Below are 26,639 nucleotides of genomic sequence, written 5' to 3' on the forward strand. Positions count from 1 at the left end.
TTAAGAATCCTTCCAAGATGAGATATGTTTAACTGACAGTCATGACTATGATTATATTGTTATTAAGTGAATCAGCGAAAAGACTGATTAGTCACATGTTCAGATACGTGATAGATTCAGTTTGGAATCAGGGTCTAAATGAAAATTGACATTCTGTCCGTATTTAATTATAAATATCTGGAATATTCTTCTTGCCACAATTAAGGACAATGTCAATTATAAAACAACAAATATGTCTGTCAATAAACACAGACAAAGACACATTCCCGATGATAGCTGCTTTCGCACGACAATAGTGATTTTAAAACTAGTCATGTTCAATTTGTTCACAGGTCAATGAAGACTGGAAATTAAAGGGAAGCCAAACTTATCCAGTTATGAGTCACTGCGGGATCGGAAATGCATACAGTACCGGCTTCATGTTTCTCAGAAGGCTTCTTGTCACGGGAAATGTCCTCAATTTCTGCATAAATTCCTTGATACAAACCAAGACTGGAGACTTTGCCACGCGTGTAACGGTCTGTTGAAGGAGGGATAGGCAGGTCAGCATTAGGAGCTGGACTCACGCAACAAGCGGGACTTTATTTCTGGAGCAATGTTAGAACAAAACCCTAGTAGTTCGTGAAATGCAGTACGACAAAGTCTTAGCACGGGAGTGTTAGATTATTGAGGGTAGCACAAATTTGGCCAAGCAAGTGAACAGGCCATGATTCATAGTCATTTCTCATTGATATACAAAACCTTTTTATCTTGATTGGTGAGTGTGAAATGTTGCTTTTTGGGATGTACATAGTCCGTTCTGTTCGAAACACAAACGACGCCCTCTCGATGAAAAGACTTATTCAAAAAATTATCAGCTCACAGCAAAATGGTGACAGTCCGAACCTAAACTACTTCACACAATGATAAGGAAAAAATGTTCCTTTTTTATATGTCATCGACAAAAGAAAAAAGCCTTGATGACTGTGAGGCAGTTACACATCAATGTTCAAGATGACAGACCTGAAAAAAAGCATCGAATGATACGATGTTTTTCGAATTTGAATATTGTAAACGAGTCAATTATCTCGTTGTTAATATTAGTTAAATGCAAAAACGTGAGGCACATGAAATATGGAGAAGATTATTGCCATTTATAGCCAGAAAAGCCGTTTACACCTTTGATGGCTGGATGTAACCTGAATTCAAGATAATGTAAAACATGCAGAAACTAAAGTGTTATATAATTTGTCGAAGAAAATTCCTGCAGATGCTGCAATTGGAGTGAGAACAGCAAATGCTGTAGATCACACTGGTCAGACATCATCCATGGAGAGACAGCAAGCTAGATGACTCTTCAGCAGAGCTGCATGGACATTTTTTGACCCGTTGTGAACTCCAGCATTTGTCATTTTCAATACATTACAAAATTTGTGTTGATCGCCATCCCCATCCCTGTGGAAGACAATTTCTTGAAATCAGTCTCAAATGTGAACAGGTGTCTCAAGGGCACCCAGTCAAATGATGACTGAGAAGTGCATTTAATCCTTTTGCTGATCTTGAATTCTGGCATCAACACCACGAAAGTGAGGAACTGTAAAGAAAAACTAACTGAGGAATAACTAATTAGCGGCAGAGGGCCAACGTTTCAATAAAATTAAAGGCACATTGTTATATTTAATAACGTCTTCTGGAGTGCCATGTGCAGATTAAATAAAGATAAGAGATATTGAGTCTTCACGTTTCTTGCTCGTTAGTAATGATTTGGGGCAAACATTGTGTTGTAGGCTAACTCTGTTGGTCTCTACAGGTATTGAGGGACCAATGTGTACTTAACGCATTTCTGATATTCTTTTAAGTCCTATTTGCAGTAGTTTAGTGTTCTTTCTTTGCATCAATTTAAATGAGGCGTTTCAAGAGGAAAGAAAAAGCCAGAAACCGCCTCACAGTCATCACCATCAAAGCGAAGTGATGTAAAAGTGTAACAGTAATCTACAACTCCGACACATCGTGGAAAAAGAGTAAAGGTGCAGAGTTAGCTCAGTCGGGAAATGTGAGGCTCACCTTTCATTTGAAATTTTCTCCACGTTACAACGAGCATTACAACGATTAACTCAGAGATTAATAGGAATCCCAAAGTTAAGCAGATGACGACTGGTATGTAAATAGATGCACTTGCCTGTCCTTCAAGAAAAGATTACAGGAAGATTTAGCGGAGTTACCATCTGCTTTGTATGACTGTATTAAGTCCACACATCAGAAAATACTGACCTAACAGTTAAAATCGCGAAAATGCTATGACTATCAATGCCATTAGGCAGGAACTTTGCAACAAAAATATTAATGAAATAATCAATCATAAATACCAGCAGGTGGAGGCGAAGGAGATGTCATCAATAAATCGGGTCCTGTGGAAGACATGTACAAATATTCGTGAATTTGATATTTTATTGAGGAGGACAAATGCCAGCACTCAATTGAAAAATTAATGATGAGCGATTGGGGAAAAGTTCGCATCATGCTTACCAGAACAGATCACATTGGCAATTTCCTTGTGACTGCACTCGCTTTGCATTGGTTCCTGGGAGAGACAGTCGTATAGGGAGGATTCGCTTCCCTTACACTTCACATCATTCTGCCAGGTAACGCCTTTACCCTGAGAAACAGTGGGCCCTCCTCGGGCCGATACGGCAAAGCCACATCCCAGCTGTCTGCAGACAACATTGGCATCAGTTGTATCCCAGGAATCACCACACAACGTGCCCCAGCCTTTATCGCACAGGATTTCCACTCTCCCAGAACAGTTGCTGCTTCCTCCAACCAGGCTTACGTTGTGTTGCGAATCTGTGATAAAGAACTGGTTATTACTGAAAGCACGACAAAGCAGAAACGCCATTCCGAGAGTTGACACGTTCATGAGTACGCACCTGCATGCTGATGGCAAGAATTTGAATTGAGGGACTGCTCCTTTCTTGCATTGGTCTCTGTGAAGAGGAGGAACATGTTGACTCAATTGGAAATCAGTTTTTGAAATGACAACCGAAATTTGAGACTTGTTGTTTTACCTGAACAAACAACACCTGCATCTTCCCTGTGTTCGCAGTTGTGTTGACCCCACCGATTTCTCTTACATTGCCACAGGGTTGGCTCGTGTGACAGGCACTCCACGTCATCGAGCCAAATAGGTCCAGTTCCTGCTCCGAATAACTGAGTGTAATAATCAATGGACTGGAGAGCACCGCACTGCAACTGTTTACAAATCACTTCCCCATCGTGGAAATCCAGACTTTCGGAACACACCGTTCCCCAGGCCTCATCGTAGAACACTTCCACTCTCCCCTCACACCGATGCTTTCCATTCACCAGCCGCATCTCCTTGTGATCTGTTTTATAATAACAGACAGCCATATCGACAGATAGTTTATGACATCCGTACATAACAATGACTGTCCTCTAATATACAACTCAGGTGTCATAAATTAACATAGTACACGAGGAAACTTATTATACGTTTGGATGAAGTTCAAGACATGTAAGCTAGAAGCAAGGCAGAAGTTGCATTGTTCGTGGAATTTGAAAAGAGGCTTAACAATGTGCTAGTAGAATCTTGATACGATTCATTATGCAAAATTGTGGAGATAACTAATTGACAGTAAACCGAAGGTCTTTGGCTGAAGTAGATTATCAGATTACAGAAGAGGGGAAGTGATCTGCTGAAACTCGGACAGGTCTCGTGGCTATGTCATATTGCAGAAAAGAATTTGGATTTGCTAACCCATGCCAATTCCAAACATTCTGATTGGCAACAAATTATGGACTATGGTTACGTTTCAGGAAGATCACGAAAAAGACAAATACATCGTAATAAATGGGCAGGATGGGTGTTCAATGTGTTACGGATTTTCAGATTTAGATTACTTACAGTGTGGAAACAGGCCCTTCTGCCCAACAAATCCACACCGATCCGCCGAAGCGCAATGCACTCAGACCTATTCCCCTACATTTACCACATTCACCTAACACTACGGGCAATTTACCATCGCCAATTCACCTGCACATCTTTGGACTGTGGGAAGAATCTGGAGCTCACGGAGCAAACACACGCAGACACGGGGAGAATGTGCAAACTCCACACAGAGAGTCGCCTGAGGCGGGAACTGAATCCGGGTCTCTGGTGCTGTGACACAGCAATGCTAGCCACTGTGCAGCCCACTTGAAATCTGTTAAGTGTAATGTGGTGAAATCTGACAGAATTTAGGACGAGACCAGACACTCGTTGCAATAAGGAATCCTTCTGAGTTTTAGCCTCAGAGAGACCAAGAGAGACACAGAAGGGAATCACATTACCAGCGGTTGGGTACAACACTTGAGATCATAAGTAATAATCTTTTACATCTAAATACTTTCAGACATTCTGGAAAATATTCACTCCATCCACATTTGTGACCATGGCGCATCAATAACACATTTGAACCTTATGATGACGTACTAAATGGAGAACTATACGCATGGAAATACTGTATATTACTAGTAGAGTCAGAGAGTCACAGAGATGTGCAGCAATAGAAACAGACCTCTGGTCCAACTCGTCAAGGGCAACCTGTTATTCTCACCTAATCAAGTCCCATTTGCCAAAACTCCACCATATCCATCGAAAACTTTCCTATTCATATACCCATCCTGACGTTCTTTTTTTAAGTGCCTCCAACACTTCCTTTGGCAGCACATTTCATTCATGTATCTCCGTGAAATCGTTGTCCTCTGTGTTCCTTATATATCTTTCCCCATCACTCTAAACTGGACTCCCTAACCACAGGGAAAATCCCATCCATGCCCCTCATGGTTTTAAAAATCCTTTATAAGGTCACTCTTCATCCTCCAACGCTTCAGAGAAAGCAGTCGGAAGTTATTATTCCCCACTCTATCGTTCATTCTTTCAACTTTCGCAACATCCTTATTAATCTTTACTGAACTCTTTCAACTTTTACACATCCTGCCATAAGTAGGAGATATTAATTAAATGCAATATTCCAAACGTGGCCGAAACAATGTCATGTGCAGTCACAATATGGCTTCCCAACTGTTATAGTCAATGCACTGACCAAATGAAGGAATTCATACCAAACGTCTTCCTCTCTATCCTATCTACGTGTGACCTTTCTTTCAAGGAACTGTGAACCTACACTCTAAGGTTTCTTTGTTTCGCAACACTCGCCAGGATCTTACCACAAACCGTGTAATTCATGTCTGATTTGTTTTTCCAAAATACAGAACCTCACATTTATCTGAATTAAAATCTGCTGCCCATTGACAAATCTGATTAAGATCCCATTGTAATCTGAGGTAACTTACTCTGCTGTCCACTCAATTTTGGTGTCATCTGCAAACTTGCTAACTTTACCTCTTGTGAACATATCCAAAACATTTTTGTCATTGACACAAGGTAGTGCACACAACACTGATCCTTATGGCACATCGCTGTTCACAGGCCTCCAATTTGAAAAGCAACATTCTACCACAACCCTCTGTCTTCTACCTTCGAGCCAGTTCCGCATCCAAATGACTCGTTTTCCTTGTATTTTATGAGATCTAACCTGGCTAACCAACCACCCATGGGAAACCTTATCGAAAACCTTACAGAAATCGATAAAGATCACGTCTATCGCTTTGCCCTCTTCAATCCCCTTTATTACTTCTTCAACAAACTCAATCAATTTCGTGGGACATCAATTACCATGTACAAAGCCATGCTGACTATCCCTAATGAATTCTTGCCTTCCCAAATACGTGTAAATCCCGTTCCTCTGGATTCCCTCCAACATCTTGCCGACTACCAACATCAGGCTCACCGGTCTCTAGTTACCTGACTTTTCCTTACCACCTTTCTTAAATGGTGGCACCACGTTAACCAACCTCCAGTCTTCCAGCATCTCACCTGTGACTGTCAATGACATAAAATATCTCAGCAAGGGGTCCAGCAGTCACATCCCTAGCTTCTCACAGAGTTCTCAGGTGCACCTGATCAGGTCTTGGTGATTTCTCCACTTTTATGTTTCAAAACATTCAGTTTCTCCTCCACTGTAAAATGAACATTTTTCAAAATGTCACCATCCATTTCTCCACATTCTCTCTCTTCCATGTCCTTCTCCACAGTAAACACTGAAATCGGTGCAGCATAGGTATTCCATTGTTGTCTCTGCTGTAAATACTCCCTAATTCACTATACAATCCTTCATATGAAGCTTTGTTGATGTCATTGCATGCCACTAACAACATTGAGAGTGTCCTCACCTGAGCACATTATTCTTACGTCCTCTTTATGAGAACAGTCGTCTTGCTGACCGAATGGTGCTGAAGGACATTCCCAGAGAAATGATTCGTTTCCAGAACAGTTCACGTCTTTCAACCAAACTGGCCCTGTGCCCGGCCCGCAGGAGGAAGGAAGGGCCCTTTCCAGTGCACCTCCACAATCCAGTTGTTTACAAACCACTTCAGCGTCTCTCACATCCCAGGAGTCATCACAAACTGATCCCCATGTCCCTTTGTAGTAAATTTCCAATCGACCAGCACAACGGGTTCCTCCATCTGTCAGCCTTAACTGGATATGTTCTGTTGGACAATAACACAGATGATTATAATTTCAATACCCAGTCCCTTCTTCGTTCAATCCAGCATGGTATCCTGAATCAGGTAAAGCGAGCTGTATGTTTTCTTGTGAGATGGAATCAAACCCCGAAACAGAATGTCTGACATCATTAATATTTAATCAAGCCTTTATCTCTGAAGTATCTTCTCACCTGAACAGAGGATGCCAAAGCCACCGCTGTCAGTGACAGACGAGTTCAAAGTGTTGGAGATGTTGCAGTCCCGGAGCTGTGATTCCTGTCCATGACACTGGATGCTTTGCACCCACGGACGTTCATCACTCAACCCGTAGTTTGAAGAGTTCTGCGTTTCTAAGGCATAACCACATCCCAGCTGTCTGCACACAACATGAGCAGCATTCAGATCCCACACGGTGTCCTGCACTCTGCCCCAGCTTCCCTTGTAGTAAACCTCAACTTGGCCATCACAGCGGTTTCTCCCATTCACCAGTCTTGGTGACCAAATTTCATCTGAAACGTGAGATTAATTTAGAGCAGTCATTAAACTGCATAAGGTACATTCGAGAAATACCAATCATAGGAAAATTTATGATGTTAAAAAAATCATTGCTGATGGCGTCTCCAACAGTTTTGCAGAAAGTTGCAGTTATTGTCATCACCTTTCCTTCCCAAACAACTGGGAAAGGTCTGTAGAAGCAGGTCCTGTAAGTCTGAAGTGATGGGGAAATTAAATGGCCAGTGAAAGTTCCAGTGTGGTTGTTGGGAAGTCATGCAACGAAATTGAGAAGCAGGAAATTGAAATGCCCCCTGATTATTCCCAATAAATCACCGCAGACTGGCTATATTTTTGCCGCCAGAAACATTAGTGAGAATTCCACGTAATGCTCTCAATTCCTTTGTTTTTGTTATGTCTGTTCTGATGTTGCAAACTTCCCCCAAAATGCTGCAATGTGTCAGAGCATTTGTCGCTCGGATTCCCTCACCACCTCAGAAGCAGTCATAGAATGTTCTCGAGGAATCCAGTGAGTCTGGAAATATCTTTGGAGAGAGAGAGAGATTTGACGATTGAAGGATGGTCTAGATACATGCAAAGATGAAGATAATTGATTGTCGTCTCAGATGCTACTTGTGAAAGCTTAAGAATTTTGGAAAAAGTGTGGATTGAAACACATTAAGGTCGAAAAAGAACCACTGTGATACCTCAGAACATCATTGTGCCAAATAAAGCATGACACTTTGATTAATAAAACGATGCAATGTGAGGTTTAGAAAATTGTCATTTTTTTAACGTTTCGGAATGGCAGCTGATGGTGTTCAAAGTAAGTGAATAATCTCGGCATGAAATATATTCTAAGTAACGGTGATACGGAAACCAACATCAATTGACCAAAAAAACCCAACTGGACAATCATTTTCCTTCAGGGAGGACATCGGCCAGACTTACCAGACACACCCGAGCAGATGACGCTGGCGACATTTCCCTGGGAACAGTTGAACCTCTCCCCCTGTGAGATTAGACAGTCCCACAATCGTCTTGCATATCCACGGCAATTGTACTTTTCCATCCACAGTGTTCCGGCTCCCCTCCCAAATCGATCATCTCTGGGGATCGACCAGACAGTCCCACATTGAAGGTGTTCACAGACTACTCGGGCGGTTCGTGAGTCAAAGTAATCACCACATAGCGTTCCCCACTGCTCTCCATGCAGGACCTCCACTCTCCCAGAGCACCTGTTCTCTCCACCAACCAACCGGGGTCCATGGTTTCCTGTTTTGTAGTGAATAAAAATACAGATGTTTCCAAATTACTGTTATGCCAAGCACTGGTGCAAGATACAATCGAGAAAATAAACAGTACCATATCCATCACAGTTCAGTAGTTGGACATCACAGATACAATTTTTCAAATTTGCGTTTGCTTCATGAACCTGCATGGAACGGACACAGCAAAAGGATCTTCCTAAAACAGGGATTATGATGTATTACGGAGGTTCCTGAATAGTGTAGGCAGTCTATGGTTATGTCACGTCTGTGCTGCATTTGGTCACGTGTGCTCACGACCGGAGATTGCCATTCGGTATGATTCAGTGAAGGTTAAGTCACCACAGCTCCAATTATCATGTGGCTTCACTCTCTTTAGAGAGAGCAGACGGAGAGTGATTTAACCTGATGGTTAACATTCGACAAGTGAGGGGCGAGCAGAATAAGACATTCATGGCAACCTCAGACTGTGGGGTAATGCAACAGTGCTGTTGGTATCACGTGGCATCTCAACCCAGTCATTCAGCCAACTGAGCTGAGCAATGTCCGTGAGGAATGCTGCAGTACAGTGTGAATAGAATGGCAAAGGTATCAATGTTATTACTTTATGCAGACAATTCAATGAAAAGTTGTTAAAAGCATAACAAGAGAATTTGTTATATTGAGGTAATTGAGATATTTATAATGTTGAAAGGCGTTTTATGGAATCAGATGCAGAACATCTAGTTGACAAAACCTGACCAGTGCATCAGATGCTGGCTCTTATAGGCAACAGCCACAGTGTCGATATTTATTCTCCAATCGAGCCCACTGTCACCTTTTCTCAGAGTCTAGGTATATCATCCTAAACGTGTGTTCCCTTATGCTTCTTGTGTTACTTACTTTCACTTCAAACAATAAAACTCATTGGTGAAACGTAAGTAACTCAATTGTGTGAAAGCATCAGAAAATCAGGAAAAGGGCTCCTTGAAAATTATATGTCAATAACAAGCGATGGATTTGTGGTTTTTGCAAAATGGGGCATGGACGTTGCCAACTCTGCATTAAGATGCAAATTAACATTTTAAATGTCCCACAAATATCAATTATTTAATGACTGATTCGCGTTTGAAACATTCCAAAACTTTATGTTGGTTTGGTATCCTGCCAACATCATTGACGTTTACCCCAGATTCCTGCCCCTCAGGTGGTCCAACAGAATGTGACTTTCAGCCTACAGATATACTGTACAAAGTGATTCAGCCAGTCATGATACAAGCCATTGTTGTGTTCAAACCATTTCTTATTGGAGGTACCGATTTTAGTAGGGAATGCAAAGGATAGCAGAACGGATAGGCAAATGGCAGGTGGGACTTCATGCAAAGAATTATGAGATGGTATATTTTGGCAGCAGGGAAATGATGTGAAAAATATATTCAGTGGCTGTCAATTTTGCACTATGAGATTTTGCATAGGAAGAAGTGTCTCGGGCTTCAAAAGCTGGGATACTTGCTGCTTATACAATAAGAGTAGTGAGCAATGCACCTTAAAACTAAACTTGTAAATAGAGTTCAATAGTGCAGAAGCAGAGTCATTATGGTGATTGTTGCTCAGTTGTCTTTCAGCTGAAAGAAAAAGTATCCTGTATTATTATGTGCAACACATAATTCACAAAGTTCGTCATTGTCCTTGAGGAGGTGTAGTTGCACGATTCTCGAATAGGTAGCTATTGTCAACAAAGGCTTGTCGAACCACTTGTAGGTTTCGTTGAAGTAATGAAGGTGGCGCAAATGGACTCATGGGGAGTATGACTTGCTTGAACAAGGCAAGTGAAGAAAAAGAAATTAATCACGTTAGCTGATGGCCAGAAGGATGGTGGGCATCAATGATAAGATCTACGGCAAGAGGTGCAGTGTGCATTGGAATCATACTGTTTCGGACAACCAGGTAAAATCAATGACTGCAGATGCTGGAAACCAGGGTATAGATTAGAGTGGTACTGGAAAAGCACAGCAGGTCAGGCAGCATCCGAGGAGCAGGAAAATCGACGTTTCGGGCAAAAGCCCTTCATCAGGAATAGCAACTGAACACTGTTGTCAAAAACATATTGATATTAAGCAAAGTAAATTCAAACCAACGTGAAAGGCGATGCAATGAAAAGTATCGGCTTCAGACCCAATGTTCGGTTCAGAATACGATGGTGGAAAAAATGATCGTGATAGTACATGTCAGACAACGATGTATTGTGAACTGGAAATTCTTGCTGAATAATTTGTTGGAAAGAGTGGTGTTTAATTGTTTTAGAGAATTTGGAAACGTTCTTCAGTAACATTATTGGGGTCAGGAAGGCATACTGGCTTGACATGAATTTAGTTTTTCGATAGTTCAGGTAACATACTTAAGTTAACTTGTGCTTACCATTACCCTAATGACCTACTTTTAGACAATCCAGACAATTAAATATGCTGAGTGCAGACAGTTTGAAAATCTGAAGAAATCTCTTTTCCCATGCAAATGTATATATTTAAAAACATCTTCATTTCTGATTATTGTCCGCACATGTCACAACATTGCAATTAATGCTTGGCTACTTTGGAAACCTCAAGGATTAGTTTAAATTTGACACTCTAAGAGCAATGCCAGAAATCCTAGTGCCCTCACTTTCATCAACATTAAAGTGAAATGTTTGGTTTTTTTTCCCCCGTTAAGTCTGAACTCACCAGAACACGTCAGAGTTACATTGTTGTGCCCACTGCAATCGTGGTGAGTTGTTGAAGACCGAGGGCAATTCCCTAGTTGAGTCTCGTTGCCCGTACATCCAAAGACTTTTGAACCCATGAGTACAGTACTGCCTCCAGAATGAGCAGAGCTTGAAACAGACACGGCCACTCCACAATGAAGCTGCTCACAGACCACATTGGCGTTCTTCAAATCCCAGTCAAGACCACACACTGTTTTCCAGGTGTGATCGAACTGGACCTCCAGTCTGCCGAAGCATTGGGAATTTTGAGGTACTAGCATGACTTGCTCTGAAGCAAAAAAAATCACTGAATCATAACAGATCACAAGAACAACAACTGATATTATTGACCGACGAATATTCATTTGATTAATGAGAGATTCGCATGTGAAACATTCCACCTCACTGTATTGGTTTGGTGCCCTGTCGACATCATTAACGTTCACTCTCATATTCCTGACCCTCAGCTGGTCCAACAGAAGCGATTTTCAGCCCTCAGATAAACTATACAATGTGATTCTGCCAGCCAACACAATGTCGAATCTGATTATACATTGGGTTGTAAATGTGATAGTTCCAGCAATGCATCTCTCTCAATGTGGCCTCAAGTGACACCACTTTGGACACCTGACCTGCCCCTTCACCGGAGTGTAAACAGTAACAGGTACTCACCTCTCCCATTTCCTTCAAATATTCACACATTGTACAATGATACTGAATAAATCAGCGATTCGACTATTACAGCGTGAACAATTATCGGACAATTGCTGTCCTGTTATCATATCCCTTTCTTGTTTCAGACAGTGTCGGATTCTGATGCAACAACACTGAAAAAATATCTGATTTCTACCTGAACAGATGACACCAGCATCATTGGTATGTGGATTGGTGTAGTGATTCAATTCCCATGATTTGCAGTCCTCCAGAGCGTGCTCAGTGCCACTGCACCAAACATTCCCGGTCACAACGGGTCCAGATCCTGGTCCAAAGTGAGACCCAAGTGGGGCAGAGATCGCGGTCCCACAGTCCAGCTCGCGACAAACAACAGTAGCATCCCACAGGTCCCAGTTAGAACCAAACACAGTCCCCCACTTTCCCTTGTAGTGAATCTCCACTCGGCCAGCGCAAGGACTGCCCCCATTCTCAAGTCTCAGACTCACCGGTTCTGCAACATACAGAAATATAAATTAAGGTTTACAGTGTTTGCACAGTTCGGATTGACCTTTAACCATGCAATGGCTCTGAGGACCAGATAACAAGTATCTGTTATCCCTTGTCCTTCGAGATGGAAGTGGTCAGGCGTTTGGCAGGTGCTGACTGAGGAGCTTTGGTCAATCTTGTAGATGGTGCACATTGCTCCGAGTGACCAATGATGGTGGAGGGAGTGGGCGTGATGCTAGTGAAGTGGGCTACTTTTTCCTGGATGGTGTAGAGATTCTTGTGTATTGTTGAAGATGCACCCACGGGGTGGGTGTTCAGAAAAATGTATCAATTTCAGTAAACGTGAAAAGGGCGAGCGAGAAATGGTCTGCTTTCCATGATGCTCAGCAATGACTGGCGAGAAAACAACAAGAACTCGTCATGGAAATGTCAGAAAATGAAACGTGAATTTCACCAATCACAGCCAGAAATATTGTGGAATCTATGGTCACATGACACTGATATCTCTGTTCAATAATGGGTGAAATGTTTTAACTGTGTCTCCAATAGCAGCAATGCATTTGTAACTCTTCCCCATTCATTGTCTCTGTGTCTGAGAACAGCAATGTGAGTGAGAGATTACTGCTCACGCGCTTGTCTACAGAAATCCTGGATATGGAGACCTTTGGGAGTAATGCATGCCCCTTCCGTATTGAACTGATGTACCAGAAAAAAGTAATGTTCTTCCATATGATAATAACATCCAATTACCTGCGCTATTAGCCTGAGTGCCGACAGGTCTGCCTGAAACAAAGGAAAAAGAATGAAGTGTAAGGAAATAGTGCAACTCTTAGAAATAATTTCTATACATTCCAATCAAATCAGCGGAAGAATTGCCATCTGGAACTGTGAAGTTCTAATTTCAAGCAATACATATAAAACAGGAAATGTAATTTCTGCCCAAACATTTGGGGTAATTTATCTTCCTAAATGTAACTAATTTGTTTCCACGCTGTCACACACACAGCCAAGGCGAAAGTGAGGACTGCAGATGATGGAGATTAAAATCAAGATTAGAGTGGTGCTGGAAAAGCACAGCAGGTCAGGCAGCATCCGAGAAGCAGGAAAATCGATATTTCGGGCAGGAGCCCTTCATCAGGAAAGCCCTTCATTCCTGAAGGGAAACGTCGATTTTCCTGCTCCTCTGATGCTGCTTGACCTGCTGTGGTTTTCCAGCACTGTCCAATCCAAACTTTCTGCCAACCCGATCCACTTGGTCATTGGTGAGCCTCTTTGTGAATCATGTGATGGCAGTGTGTGCTGCTGACTTACTCAACATCGTTGTGATCCCCGTACAGAGCATTAATATTTCTCAGTGGCCCAAGCAAGGCGCTCTCATCAAAAGTTTGTGGGAGGTTACGATTTTTATTAGAGCAACAAGACTGAAATACACAATGATTCACAGTAAATAGTCAGCAAATTAATACAGTAAATGCGCTTTTTTCCAAGCGTTTTATGTGGCACCCTGAAGATTAAGTTTTATTCTGTTCCCCTGTCTACATGGCAGCAATACGTCTCAGTCATGAATAATGCATAATGATAATTCGCAATTTCCCCAACTCCAAGGCATGCAGTTTTACAATGGATCAATGCAGAGCAATATGTAACTATCTACAACCAATTTTGGTGATCGACCGAAAGCAACAAGGTTATTCTGTGCAAGGATCCGATTCTACTTCTTTGAACATAGTAATTAATTAATTACTCTTTCCTCTTTCCCCTCAAATTGTCACTTTGAGTAAGTATTACTCCCGTTGAATTGCACTGGGGACAGGATTGTGACGTAACTGCAATGGACTTTTTAAAAATTCAAGTGTTTACTGAGCTTGCACTGTTAATGATTTTCATTGATAATAACTTTGACTCCTATCACAAGTAAACACAGGCATGGAAACATCTTTAAAATTTAAATTAAGTTAAAATTTCTCTGATCGTGTGACAAACTTTGATGAATTTTAGCTTCCTGCAAATTCTTTCTCATGCAACTTTTTTTATATTCTATAAACCTCCAATGCCAAGTTATCCATCTCTAAATACTTTTATTTCTGCTTTTACGCATTTTGCCATCATGAGCCCTCTGTCAGATGTGTTCACATATGATCACTCAGTGCTGGATTTGATTCATCCAATCCCCGCTCTTTGGCTTGTCTAATAAACTGCATTCACCGAACTGACCCATCTTTTTATCCTTTTAAGTTGCTTGGGCAATTTCGCTTAAATTCAATGGTAAATATTTATTTTTAATCTGAATGTACTTCCTCGTGGACAATGAAGATCAAAGATCAATGTATTTGGAAAGGAAAGGACTGATTAAGGATCATCCACATGGCTTTGTGCGTGGGAAATCATGTCTCACAAACTTGACTGAGTGATTTGAAGACGTAACAAAGTGGATTGATGAGGGCAGAGCGTTAGATGTGATCTATGTGGACTTCAGTAAAGTGTCGACAAGGTTCCCCATGGGAGACTGGTTAGCAAGATTCGATCTCATGGGATAAAGGGAGAACTAGCCATTTGGATATAGAAGTGGCTCAAAGGTAGAAGACAAAGGGTGGTTGGGAGGGTTGTTTTTCAGACTGGAGGCCTGTGACCAGTGGAGTTCAACAAGGATCGGTTGAACTTTTTGTCATTTACATAAATGATTTGGATGCGAGTATAAGAGTTACAGTTAGTAAGTTTTCAGATGATACCAAAATTGAAGTTGTAGTGGACGGTGAAGAAAGTTACCTCAGATTATAACAGGATCTTGATCTGATGGGTCAATGGGCCGAGAAGTGGCAGATGGTGTTTCATTCAGATAAATGGGAAGTGCTGCATTTTGGGAAAGCAAATCTTAGCAGGACTTATACACTTAATGGTAGGGTCCTAGAGAGTGTTGCTGAACAAAGAGACCTTGGAGTGAAGATTCATAGCTCTTTGAAAGTGGAGTTGCAGGTAGATAGGATAGTGAAGAAAGTTTTTGGTATGTATTCTTTTATTGGTCAGAGTATTGACTACAGGAGTTGGGAGGTCATGTTGCGGTGGGACAGGACATTGGTTAGGCCACTGTTGGAATATTGCGTGCAATTCTGGTCTCCTTCCTATCGGAAAGATATTGTGAAACTTGAAAGGGTTCCGAAAATAAATTGCAAGGATGTTGCTGGGATTGGAGGATTTGAGCTACAGGGAGAGGCTGCACAGGCTGGGGCTGTTTTCCCTGGAGTGTTGGAGGCTGAGGGGTGACCTTATAGAGGTTTACAATATTATGGGGGCCATGGATAGGATAAATAGACAAAGTCTTTTCCCTGATGTGGGGGAGTCCAGAACTTGTGTTCATAGGTTTAGGGTGAGAGGGGAAAGATATAAAAAGGACGTTAGTGGTAACCTTTCACTCAGAGAGTGGTATGTGTATGGAATGAGCTGCCAGAGGAAGTTGTGGAGGCTGGTACAGTTGCAATATTTAAGAGGCATTTGTTTGGATGTATGAACAGGAAGGGTTTGGAGGGATATGGGTCGGGTGATGGCAGGTGGGACTAGGTTGGGTTGGGATATCTGGTCGGCATGGACGGGTTGGACGAAAGGGTCTGTTTCCATGCTGTACATCGCTATGACTATGACTCTAAGAAGCATTTTGTTGCTGGCTGACCCATGCACTGGGATACTGTCATTCTTCATCCAATGCACTTTCAACCTTTGACATTTCTCAGCTTGTACCTGTCCACTTCATTAAAGGACACGCCGGATCACCTGTTATCCCACATACTGCTGAATAATTTCTATGGTTGTAAGAATTTCAAACAATTGTGTTATACACTGTTGCACACAGAACATAATACTTAAAAATGCAAAACCCTTTTTGATTTAGTGGAAACAAACATAGGTGCGTGTTAATATGTGTTTTGTAACTCCCTGCACAATATTGCATAAGATAAGCTATTGACTTCAATATGATATATCAGACATTTGAGGATCCTCAGTTAGTGCGGAGTTTTGTAATAGAATGAATATATGTCAGATCAACGCCATTATTTTGAACTCAATATCCGATTATTGTCCTGTTACAAACTAAACTGAATGAAACAATTTTGTTTGCGTTTCTAGACTGTATATAATTACGGAATAATTCTACATGATTGACAGACATGAGCATTTGAACACTTTTTGAAAAATTGCGACCTCACATTAAAGCTAGTGTAACGTTTTGTCCGGAGGACATACATTTCAATGTGAAATGAGCTTAGAGTGGATGTAATCACTGGGTTCTAAACATTTCAGTCTGAAATACTTTATCCAAATTGCTGCCGACATCCAGCTGAACGAGTGTACCTAGCAAGGTGGCAAGTTCATTTCCATTCAGCTCCAGCCACACATGTGGACCAGGATTTTTTTTAAATGTACGATTTATTAAGATTTCAAAATGTGATCTCAGTTTGAATGAATTCTGTGTCATTCAATCAAATGAAATCGTGACAGAGGCTCTAAACAAACAACTTACTGACAGTGACAGGAATGCAGGCAGTTGTCACTTTTGAATTTGAACATGAAATAAATAATAATGTGTATATTAACTATTTTATTCACGTCTTGATTTGTATGATTTTCGTCATTGATTAATGATAAATCAGCATGCCGAATGGTTTCTGAATTATACCCAAGTACTGGAATGATTTCAGTAATGAAGACTTCAAGTCACAATAAATGAGAACAATTTGATTTGAATATTGCTTCCTAAAAGCGTTTCTCCCATTTCTTTTAAGCGTTTCTTATTGAGTAACTACATTTATAAAAGATTAATCGTGTATAAGGGAATCAGCTGTTCATAACTTCGGTATGAGGAGAATAATGGAATTGTTTATGTGACTTCAAAACTTGTATTTCATGCACTTCTACAACTGTTTAACAAAACAAATTAAACAACATAATGAATGAAGGTATTCACCATCATGTTATTTGTCACCTGATTCGAGAATTTTCGCATTACTGGATAAATAAATACTATATGAAACAAGTCAATTTGTCTATTCATTTCACTACTTAGAAAGATGGCAAAATACTCCACGAAATAAAATAACGTACAGGATACACAGACCCAGAGAAATTTTACTTCTCCAACAGATCTGCTAGCTTCCCTTTGTGGGCTTCTTCTCAGTTCCTTTTCTGTGAACTGAGAGGCCTATTTCTGGAATGCTCGTGTCCTGTGAAAGAGGGGACATGGTCAGCACCTTTAATCATTTTCATAATTCCAACGAAACACTCCTGGTCATGAAGGTTCAAGATGAAACTCAGAAACTTTTTTTTAACTGTTTTGAACAATTTCTCTTTCCATGACAAATTAGTCTTGCATCAGTCCCCAGTCAGGCCTCCAAATTCAGGGTTTCAAATTAAATAACCTCTAAGGATTTCATGATTTCTCTCTCTGCTTTGTAATTATTGCCTACTACGACAATATAAACCCCTTCACAAGAACACCAAAACAGCTAATTCACCAGAAGAAAGGAAACTTGCTCTGAAGGCTGGAAGTCTGAAGTAAAGAGAACGCTGAAGAAACCCAGGAGACCCGAACAGTGAATCAGATACTGTTTGAAAAATGCAATTGTCCCCATAGTAATCATTAACCTCCAAGTGAGCTCTGTCACCTTTCCACAGAACCTACATTTGTGCTCCCTTCCACTTCAGGCGTTTCTTTTTTGACACTTCAGCCAATTGCATTTATTGGAGCGAGGTAAGTAAATGCAAAACCGTCAGACAATCGGAAAAGGAAAGATTTATAAAACTCACATGACTTTCTAAGGATATCGATAACAAGCATCGTAACATTTCAATGTTATCTTTAGATACCAGACATTGGTGTGTTGAAACCACGGCAGCTACCAATTTTAGTTGGATATGCAAAGGACAGAAGAAGGATAGGCAAATGGCGGGTAGGATTTAAGGCAAAGAAAGGTGGCTGGTTACATTTTGGCAGCCTTGAAAGTCACCTGTAAGATATACTTCAAGTTTTTCATTTCTTCAATATCTACTTTTTGAATAAGTGCACTCAGACAGAAGCGCCAAGGGCTTCAAAAGCAGAAATGGTTGAAGTTGATAGAATGCCTATTAGAGAAATCAGCAATGCAACTTGAACTTAGAATTGTCAATGGAATAAATCCTCGCAGAAACGGAGACATTATTACGATTTTTATCCAGTTGTCCTAGGCTGATAGAAAAGCATTTTGCACAATTATATGCAACTCGTAATTCACAAAGTGTGTCATGGTCTTTGGAGAGGTGCAGATGAGTGATACTCGAACAGAAATATGAAAAGGCTTCTATTTTCGGCAAGGTTGCATTGGACTAGCTGTATTTGGCTTTTAAGCAGTAGCACAGGCGCAGACACAGTAACACGAGAATGTGACTTGCTCCATCATGGCGGGTGAAGAAAAATAATTCACCCCATAAACTGATCATTTGAAGAGTATGAGCATAAATGTAAAGGTTGGGGGAAGAAGTGTGTTGTGCATTGGAATGGCACTGAGTGGTTCGCTTCATCACACGGACACTATTATAAAATACACAGTGATATTCAGGCAAGGTAACTTGAAAACAACGTGAAAAGTGAGAGACTAAGAAAGATCACCTGAAGATGCATATTAGGTTCAGAATACAATGGTGGAACAAATGATCATGATGACCATGATGATAGCCATGACATATTGTGAGGTGACTTTTTTTTGCTGAAGAATTTGTGGGAAAGAGTGATGTTCAATAATTTCAAAACAGTTTAGAAACGTTATTCAAAATAGAAGATAAAACTAAACAAAACGCTGTCTTGACATAAATTTAATTGTCCGATATTCACTTCAATGTGTAGATATTCACTCGTGCTTATTATGATCAAATTGATCTACCTTTGGACAATCTAGACAATAACGTATGTTTACTGCAGACAGTTAACCAGCTTGAAGAAATGTTTTTCCAATACAAGTGCAAACATTTTGAAACATCTCAATTTCCAACAACTGCGGCTATATTTTACCACATTGTACTTAGCGATCATCACATTGGAAATAGCAAGGATTGGTTTAGATTTGACACTGTTAGACCAATTCAGAAATGCCATCGCTTCCACAAACATTAAAACCCTTTTTCATTCATTGATGCTGGACTCACCAGAACACATCACGGTGATATTGTTGTGTTCACTGCAATCCTGGTGAATTGCTGTAGACCGAGGGCACTTCCCCAGATGAGCCTCGTTGCCCATACATTGAATGACCTCAGTAGCCATGAGCACATCATCGCCTCCCGAATGAACAGAGCTTGACACAGATACGGCGACGCCACAATGAAGCTGTGCACAGACCACATTAGCGGTTTTCAAATCCCAGTCAAGGCCACACACTGTTTTCCAGGTGTCAACGAATTGGATCTCCAGTCTGCCAAAGCATTGGGAATTTCCAGGTACCAATCTCGGAAGGGTGTGGTCTGGAAAAAAATCACTAAATCACAACAAATTGCAACAACAATAATTGACAGTACTGACCGATGAACATTCAATTGTTTCATGATAGATTGGCACATTCGCTTATGAAACATTCAATCATTCAGTGTGTGTCTAGTGCCCTGTCGACTACGTTTATAGTCACCACCAGATTGTGGACTCTCAGCTGGTCTGAGAGAAAAGAAGTCTGTCAGACTGCAGATAAATGACACAATGTTATTCTGCCGGCAGGCACATTATCAAATTGCATTTGACATTGGGATGTTTATGTGATAGTTCTAGCAGTACAGCTCTCTCAATGAGGCTTCAAATGACATCACAATAGACACCTGTTCCTGCTGCTTCACCGGAGTGCAAACAGCAGCAGGTACTCATTTCTCACATTACTTTCAATTATTCAACACGTTATATAATGATACCGAATAAATCAGTGGTACTGATGTTGATAGTTGTTGAACAACTGCCGTTCTGATTTTTATTCCTTTCTGGATTCACACAGTGCCGCGTTGTGATACAAATACACCGAAAAAAACAGTCACTTTTTACCTGAACAGATGACACCAGCATCAGTGGAGTGTGACCACATGTACTGAGACCATCTCTCAGACTGACAGTCCCGCAGAGCGCGCTCAGTTCCATTGCACTTAACATTCCAGGTCACAATGGGTCCGGATCCTTCTCCAAAGTAAGAACCGCTTGGGGCAGAGACGGCAGTCCCACAGTCCAGCTCCCGACAAACGACAGAAGCATCCAGCAGGTCCCATTCTTTATCATACACAGTCCCCCACAGCCAAAAGTAGTAAATCCCCACTCGACCAGCACAAGGACTGCCCCCATTCTCAAGTCTGAGCCTCACTGTCTCTGTAAAATACAGGAATAGTAAATGAAGTTAACAACTTAGGAACATGAAAACTCTAATCACTACCCATATCCCCATTCACAATGCAATGGCTTGAGGGGATGGCGCACCCCCACTCTGCAACTCGGAAAACGAAGGGCATATGCTGAATGTGGAAGGGACGTTTAATTGAATGGTAATCACTCACAGGGAGGGAGGTTCAAAGCAATGTCTCCAAAGAAACAATTATTCTCAACAGGACAACGCGAGAATGTTTTTTTCTTATTCATTCAAGATACATGGACGTCATTTCTTGAGTCTCCATTTATCGCCCATCCCTCTTTGCCTCTTTCAGTTGGTGGTGCTGAGCTGCCTACTTGAACCACTGCAGTCCATGTGCTATCAGTGGAGTTACAATGTCCTTAGAGGGGCAATTCTAGGATTCTGAATCAGCCATATATCTCCAAGACACGGCGCTGAGTGGTTCAGAATGGGAGAGAACAGGTGTTGGTTATTCTACGTATCTGTTGCTTCTTGTCCTTGTAGATGGAATTAGTCCAATGTTTGGCAGATGCTGACCAAGGAACTTTAGTGCATTTCTGCAGTGCATCTTGTCGATGGTTCACTCTGCTCCTACTGAGCGTCAGTCGTGGATGGAGTGGATGTCTGTGGATGTGGTGCCAATCCAGCGAGGGCTGGTGTAAAGCTTCTTATGTATTGTTGAAGCTGCACCCATCCAGGCTAGTGTCAAGAAGATATTTCAACTTCAGCAAAGCCGAGAGGGGCGGGTCAGGAATGATCTGCTTTCCATCGTTCTCAGCATTTACTGGTGAGAAAACTCCATGGACCTGCCCTGGCAGCATCAGAAAATGCAACGGTACTCCCGCCTATCATAGCCAGAAATGTTGTGGGCTGTGTGGTCATGTGAGACCCATACCACTGTTCAACAGTGACTGAGTTAATTAAAATGGGATTTCAACGGCAGCACTGTGTTTGTGAGTGATATTTTCACATTCACCCCTTTCATTGTCTCTCTAACTGAGAACAGCATTAAAAGTGGGAGCTGATCGTTCACACTCTTCTCTGCAGGAATTCTCAGTCACTCACTTGCCACCTGAGAACAGCAGTGTGAATGGGAGATCACTGCTGACACTCTCATCTCCAGAATTCTACAAAATAGACAACTTTGGGAGTAATGCATCCCCCTTCAGTTATGCAACGACAGCTGCATAACACATGAAAATTAATGCATGGAGATTAACATCACCACCTGATATTTCGATGGAATCAACAGAATATAGCGATTTTACTCCATATGATAACGACATGCATTTACCTGTGCTAACGGCCTGAGTGTCGACAATTCTGCCTGAAATAGAGGAATGACAATACAGTGTCAGGAATCTTTGCCACACTTAGAAATAAACTGACCTGTAGATAAGCATTGTCATTAATTTGCGAAATAAATGCGATATGGAAGTGTGAAATCATGATGTCAAGAAAAATATATAAATCAGGAGATGTGATTTCTGCGGGAAACAACTATGGTCATTTCTTTGCAAGAGTTTAAACGATTTATTTTCACACAGGCAGACAACCCAATGGACTGGGACCCTGATGAGCCTGTTTGTGATCCATGAATCGGCAGTGTGAAGTTCTCACAAAATTTCTGATTGTTCTGATAGACGCTGCGCTGACGACGTACTCAACATCATTATGATCCTCATACAGAGCATAATTACTTCCGAATAGAGAAAGCAATGCACTCGCATCAAAAGTTTGTGGTAATGTATGATTTTTACTCGCACATCAATACTGGAATGGACAACGATTCACAATAACTAGTCAGCAAATAAATTGAAAAAGTGTCATTCTTTCTCAGGGTTGCATTTGTCACCTTGAACATTAGGTTTTATCCTCTTGCCCTACCTACCTGGCAGCAGTAAGGGTCAGTCATGAATGTAGTCTAAAAGGTGGCTCAGTGGTTAATGCTGCTACCCAGCAGCGACATGTGTCCGAGTCTATCCTCGGGTGACTGTCTGTGTGGAGTTTGCATATTTTCCCCGTGTCTGCATGGAAATTCTCTGGGTGCTCTGCTTTTTTAACCCACAATCCAACGATGTACAGATTAGGTGGATTGGATTTGCTAAATTAGCTGTAGTGTGCAGGGATGTGTAAGTTAGGTGCATTATTCGGGGGAAATGTGGAGTAACCGGTTGTGGAATTGGGTCTGGCTGGGCTACACTTCAGAAGGTCGGTGTGGACTTATGTGGCCGAAGGGTCTGTTTCCACACTGTAGGGATTCTATGATTCAATCATTCAAACTCCAGGACATGCAGTTCGACCATGGGTCAATGGAGACAGTGTGAGAAGTAATTGTCCAAAAAATAATTCAAATGATCGAAGCAAAGTGGTCGTTCTCTCAAAGAAGTTTGTGCTACTCTTTAAACAGACAGCTTACTTAGTTCTATAGCCTTTCCTCATCGCCCTCAAATTGTTACTCTGAATATGTATTATTCACATTCATTTGAACTGAGGACAGGACTTTGCATTTTATAAAAGTTCAAATATTTATTGAGCTTGCCCTTTTAGTTAGGTTCATTGATAATATATTGTACTACTATTCCAATTTCCCTGTTTGTGTCACAGACTTTGATGATATTTAGTTTCCTGCGAATTCTTTCCCATGCAACTTCTAAATAATCTGCAAAACTTGAATTCATTGATTTCCATCTCAGAATCATTTTATTTCTGCTTTTACGCATTAAGCCAAAATGGGATGTTCATTAGATGTGTTCACAAATGGTCACACAACGCTGGCTGTGATTTATTCAGACCCGCATGTGAAATTCTCTTACAACAATCATTCTCCTACTTGAGCCATTTTTTACCCGTTAATGGTGCATTGGCAATATCCCGACAATTCAATGGTAAGTATATATTGTTTTGTCTTTTTAATGTACTTCGTCATGGTAAATGAAGTAGAAATATCTAAACTAATACCTTAGCAGCTGAGACCAGCACTGGGTTATTATCCTTTTTCATCCAATGAAATGTCAGTCCTTCCTCTTTCTCAGCCCGTACTTTTTTCACTTCATTCAACAACACACCGGATCGGCTGTTGCCCCACATACTACTGAATAATTGGTATGGTTGCAAGAATTTGCAGCAATTGTTTCATATACTGTTTCATATATCCCATATTGCTTCAATTTGCAGGAGCTCAGATAATTTCGAAGAAAAAAATACGTTGGAGCGATATTAAATATATTTTGAAACTGTCTGCACAATAGTGCACAAGATAGGCTGCTGAACTCAATGTTGCATAGCAGACGTTTGCTCTTCCTCACTATCCAGGCAGTTTTGAAAACAGTAAATCCACGTCAGGTCAGTGGCATCACTTCGAACAAAGTAATTAATTGGAGCACAGTTACAGAACTTGGACCACCGAAACAATTTTGTTTGCCACGGTAGACTGGACGCTATGGCAGACAATTGTGATTATTTCAGAACATGCATGTGCGTTTGAACATTTCATAAAATTTATTACTTCACACGATAATTCTATTGCAACAATGCGGAGGACAAACATTTCAATGCGAAATGAGCTTAGAGTGGGTCTAAACACTGAGTTCTACATATTTCACTCTGGTAGACTCTATCCTTTAGACTATTGCTGCCTACATCTAGCTGAATTAGTGTACTAGCATGATTACACTTTTTGTTTCCAATCTACTTTAGCTACATACACGGAAGAAGACTTTTCGGAAGCATGCACTGTTTATTTAGACTTCAAATGTTATCATGATCTATCTGAAATCTATATAATTCAGTAATTTGACAATTGTGGTCGCCAATATAACGAACCAAATTACTGATGGTGACAAACGCAGGACCATTGACACTTTTGAATGTGAATTAAAATTCAACATAAATTTCATTTAAAAATGTAGACTTTAATATATTCATGTTTCATTTTGCATGGTTTTCGTCATTGATTAAAACTAAAACAACATCCTGAATGGAGTTTGAATTATACCTGGCTAGTGATTAATTTTAGGAATAAATAATTCAAGTCAAATAAAAGAGAAATTTTTTTGAAAGGAACGTTGCTTCCTGAAAGTGTTATTCTCATTTGTTTCTTCTTAATGTACACATGTATAACAGAAAATCCTGTATTAGATTCAGCTGTACATAACTTCGGTATGACGTGAATTGATTATGCAACTTCCAAGTTCGTATTTCATGCACTTATACAACGATTTAATATGTTCTCCAGAAGGTTATTTATCATCTGATCTGAGATTGTTGTTATTTCTGGATAAATATATCTCATATGAAGCAGACCAATATGTCTAACAGTTTCACGAAATTTCAAAGATTGAAGTCGAATGAAATAACAAAATTTACAAGAGACTTAGATCCAGAGTAATTTTACTTCTCTAACAAATCTGTTGAGTTGTCTTACTACCTTCTTCTAAGTTATTTTTTGGTGGGACCTGAGAGGTCTACTTCTGGGATTCTTGTTGTACTGGAAAATTATCCATTTACTGTGAAATTAATTATCCATTTACTGTGAAATTTAAAAGAGAATGCCTTTCTTGAATTCAATGCTGTACTGAGCTTTGTAAACAATACTTTGATGGAAGTCTGCAGTTAGCTTATCTCGGTTTGAATTCTGTAAACATTCAACTGGACCTTGCGATAGTCAAATTCAGTGAAAGCTGAAGAACTGTTATGTCTAAGACCGGGAATAAGAGAATACTAACTTGAGTTCTCCCAGTCTCTGCCCTTGACAACGTGATAAAGTTAAGTTCAGCATCTAAACAATGCTCAGTACTCCTTACATTGAGGCATCTGGCTTAGTATAATGGAGCCAATCCTGCAGGATTAAGAACAAAGCTCCTTTCTTTGTTCTTGCTAATAACTGGGACAAGTCGATTTAATTTCCACAACACTTGTACACCTGAAAAGTCAGACAATCTCAGTATTTTTAACCATACTCGCAATTCTAACGAAACACTCCTGGTCACGAAGTATCACAAAATAAGTGCTGAGAAAAAAGGCTTGAATTCTATCTATTGCCACATATCTGAGCTGCAAAAGAAAGCAAATAAAATTGAAATGAGACGGCATAAATTCAGCATTATCGATATAAATCCAGTTACTATCTGTTGAACGTTTTCCAGAAAATGAGGTCTAAATTAATTAACCAAATTCAGAAGCATTACATCTCGGTCCCGGACAGTATTTTCCCCAAAGGTAGCTGTACCATTGAAACATACTTAATGAAAATTGTTCCGTTGTCTCAAACTTTTAATGCATCCACGACCAACGCTAAACCATGAAAGTAGAACCATGAAATTTAACTACAACAATCAGCACAACTCTTTTCGAACCTAACAAAACGGCAAGCAGACCACCTGCAAGTGTGCACAGCAAATAGAAATTCCACCAAATGGAATTTCCCATCCTGACTGGAAAGAAATTGGCTTTAATTCTCTGATGCTTGAACAAGTTTCTGTAATTCTCTTCCTCAGGTGTTGCAGATCTGCCTAGATTCAATGGACTGCACTGGTTCTTGAATGCAGATCACCAACACTCATTTGGAATTTCGCGAGTGCTGGCTGAACCAGATATTGTCATATTTTTGGGGAAAACAAACAGAAAAAAATTCGCAGGATTACTATCCTAATATTTATTTTCACTTCATCCATTCATCATCAAGAATAAATAAAGCAAACTTTTCACTCAGGATATTTCAGTGATATGACTTTTTGGAACTTTCATGGTATTAACTAATATCTATGGAAAACTATCAATATGAAATCATGAATTCGGAATATGTGACTTAATATATCAGTTCCGTTATTTATATCATACCGTGGTCAAGCAGCCCTTGCTATAAGGATGACGTGAGATAAATATCTGTGTTTGTGTGAGTTCTAATATTTTTGAAACACAGCATTGACTCGTGTTTTACAAGAATCGAGTTCAAGTTTAGTCCAGAATCCACTGCACTGACATGTTACAGAAAATCCGTCCAGATGCTTAGATTTTATTAACAAGACTGATAGT

The 26,639-nt window shown here is 40.5% G+C and overlaps 1 protein-coding gene across 1 annotated transcript in view; it reads right to left on the reverse strand.

Moving 5' to 3' along the window:
* Window positions 1-2,331: 2,331 nt before the first annotated feature.
* Window positions 2,332-26,639, reverse strand: part of LOC132807648 (deleted in malignant brain tumors 1 protein-like) — a 28,232-nt gene continuing 3,924 nt past the window's right edge. Inside the window, exons 2-11 of the mRNA XM_060821700.1 lie at window positions 20,270-20,584; window positions 19,393-19,707; window positions 12,976-13,008; window positions 11,915-12,229; window positions 11,045-11,353; window positions 6,777-7,094; window positions 6,271-6,588; window positions 3,020-3,362; window positions 2,506-2,804; window positions 2,332-2,387 (exon numbers count right to left, since the gene is read on the reverse strand). Coding sequence (XP_060677683.1) covers window positions 2,332-2,387; window positions 2,506-2,804; window positions 3,020-3,362; window positions 6,271-6,588; window positions 6,777-7,094; window positions 11,045-11,353; window positions 11,915-12,229; window positions 12,976-13,008; window positions 19,393-19,707; window positions 20,270-20,584 — 2,621 coding nt within the window. The remainder of the gene's footprint in view (window positions 2,388-2,505; window positions 2,805-3,019; window positions 3,363-6,270; window positions 6,589-6,776; window positions 7,095-11,044; window positions 11,354-11,914; window positions 12,230-12,975; window positions 13,009-19,392; window positions 19,708-20,269; window positions 20,585-26,639) is intronic.

Source organism: Hemiscyllium ocellatum (genome assembly GCF_020745735.1).
Source record: "Hemiscyllium ocellatum isolate sHemOce1 chromosome 27 unlocalized genomic scaffold, sHemOce1.pat.X.cur. SUPER_27_unloc_2, whole genome shotgun sequence".
In the NCBI taxonomy this organism is placed as follows: Eukaryota; Metazoa; Chordata; class Chondrichthyes; order Orectolobiformes; family Hemiscylliidae; genus Hemiscyllium; species Hemiscyllium ocellatum.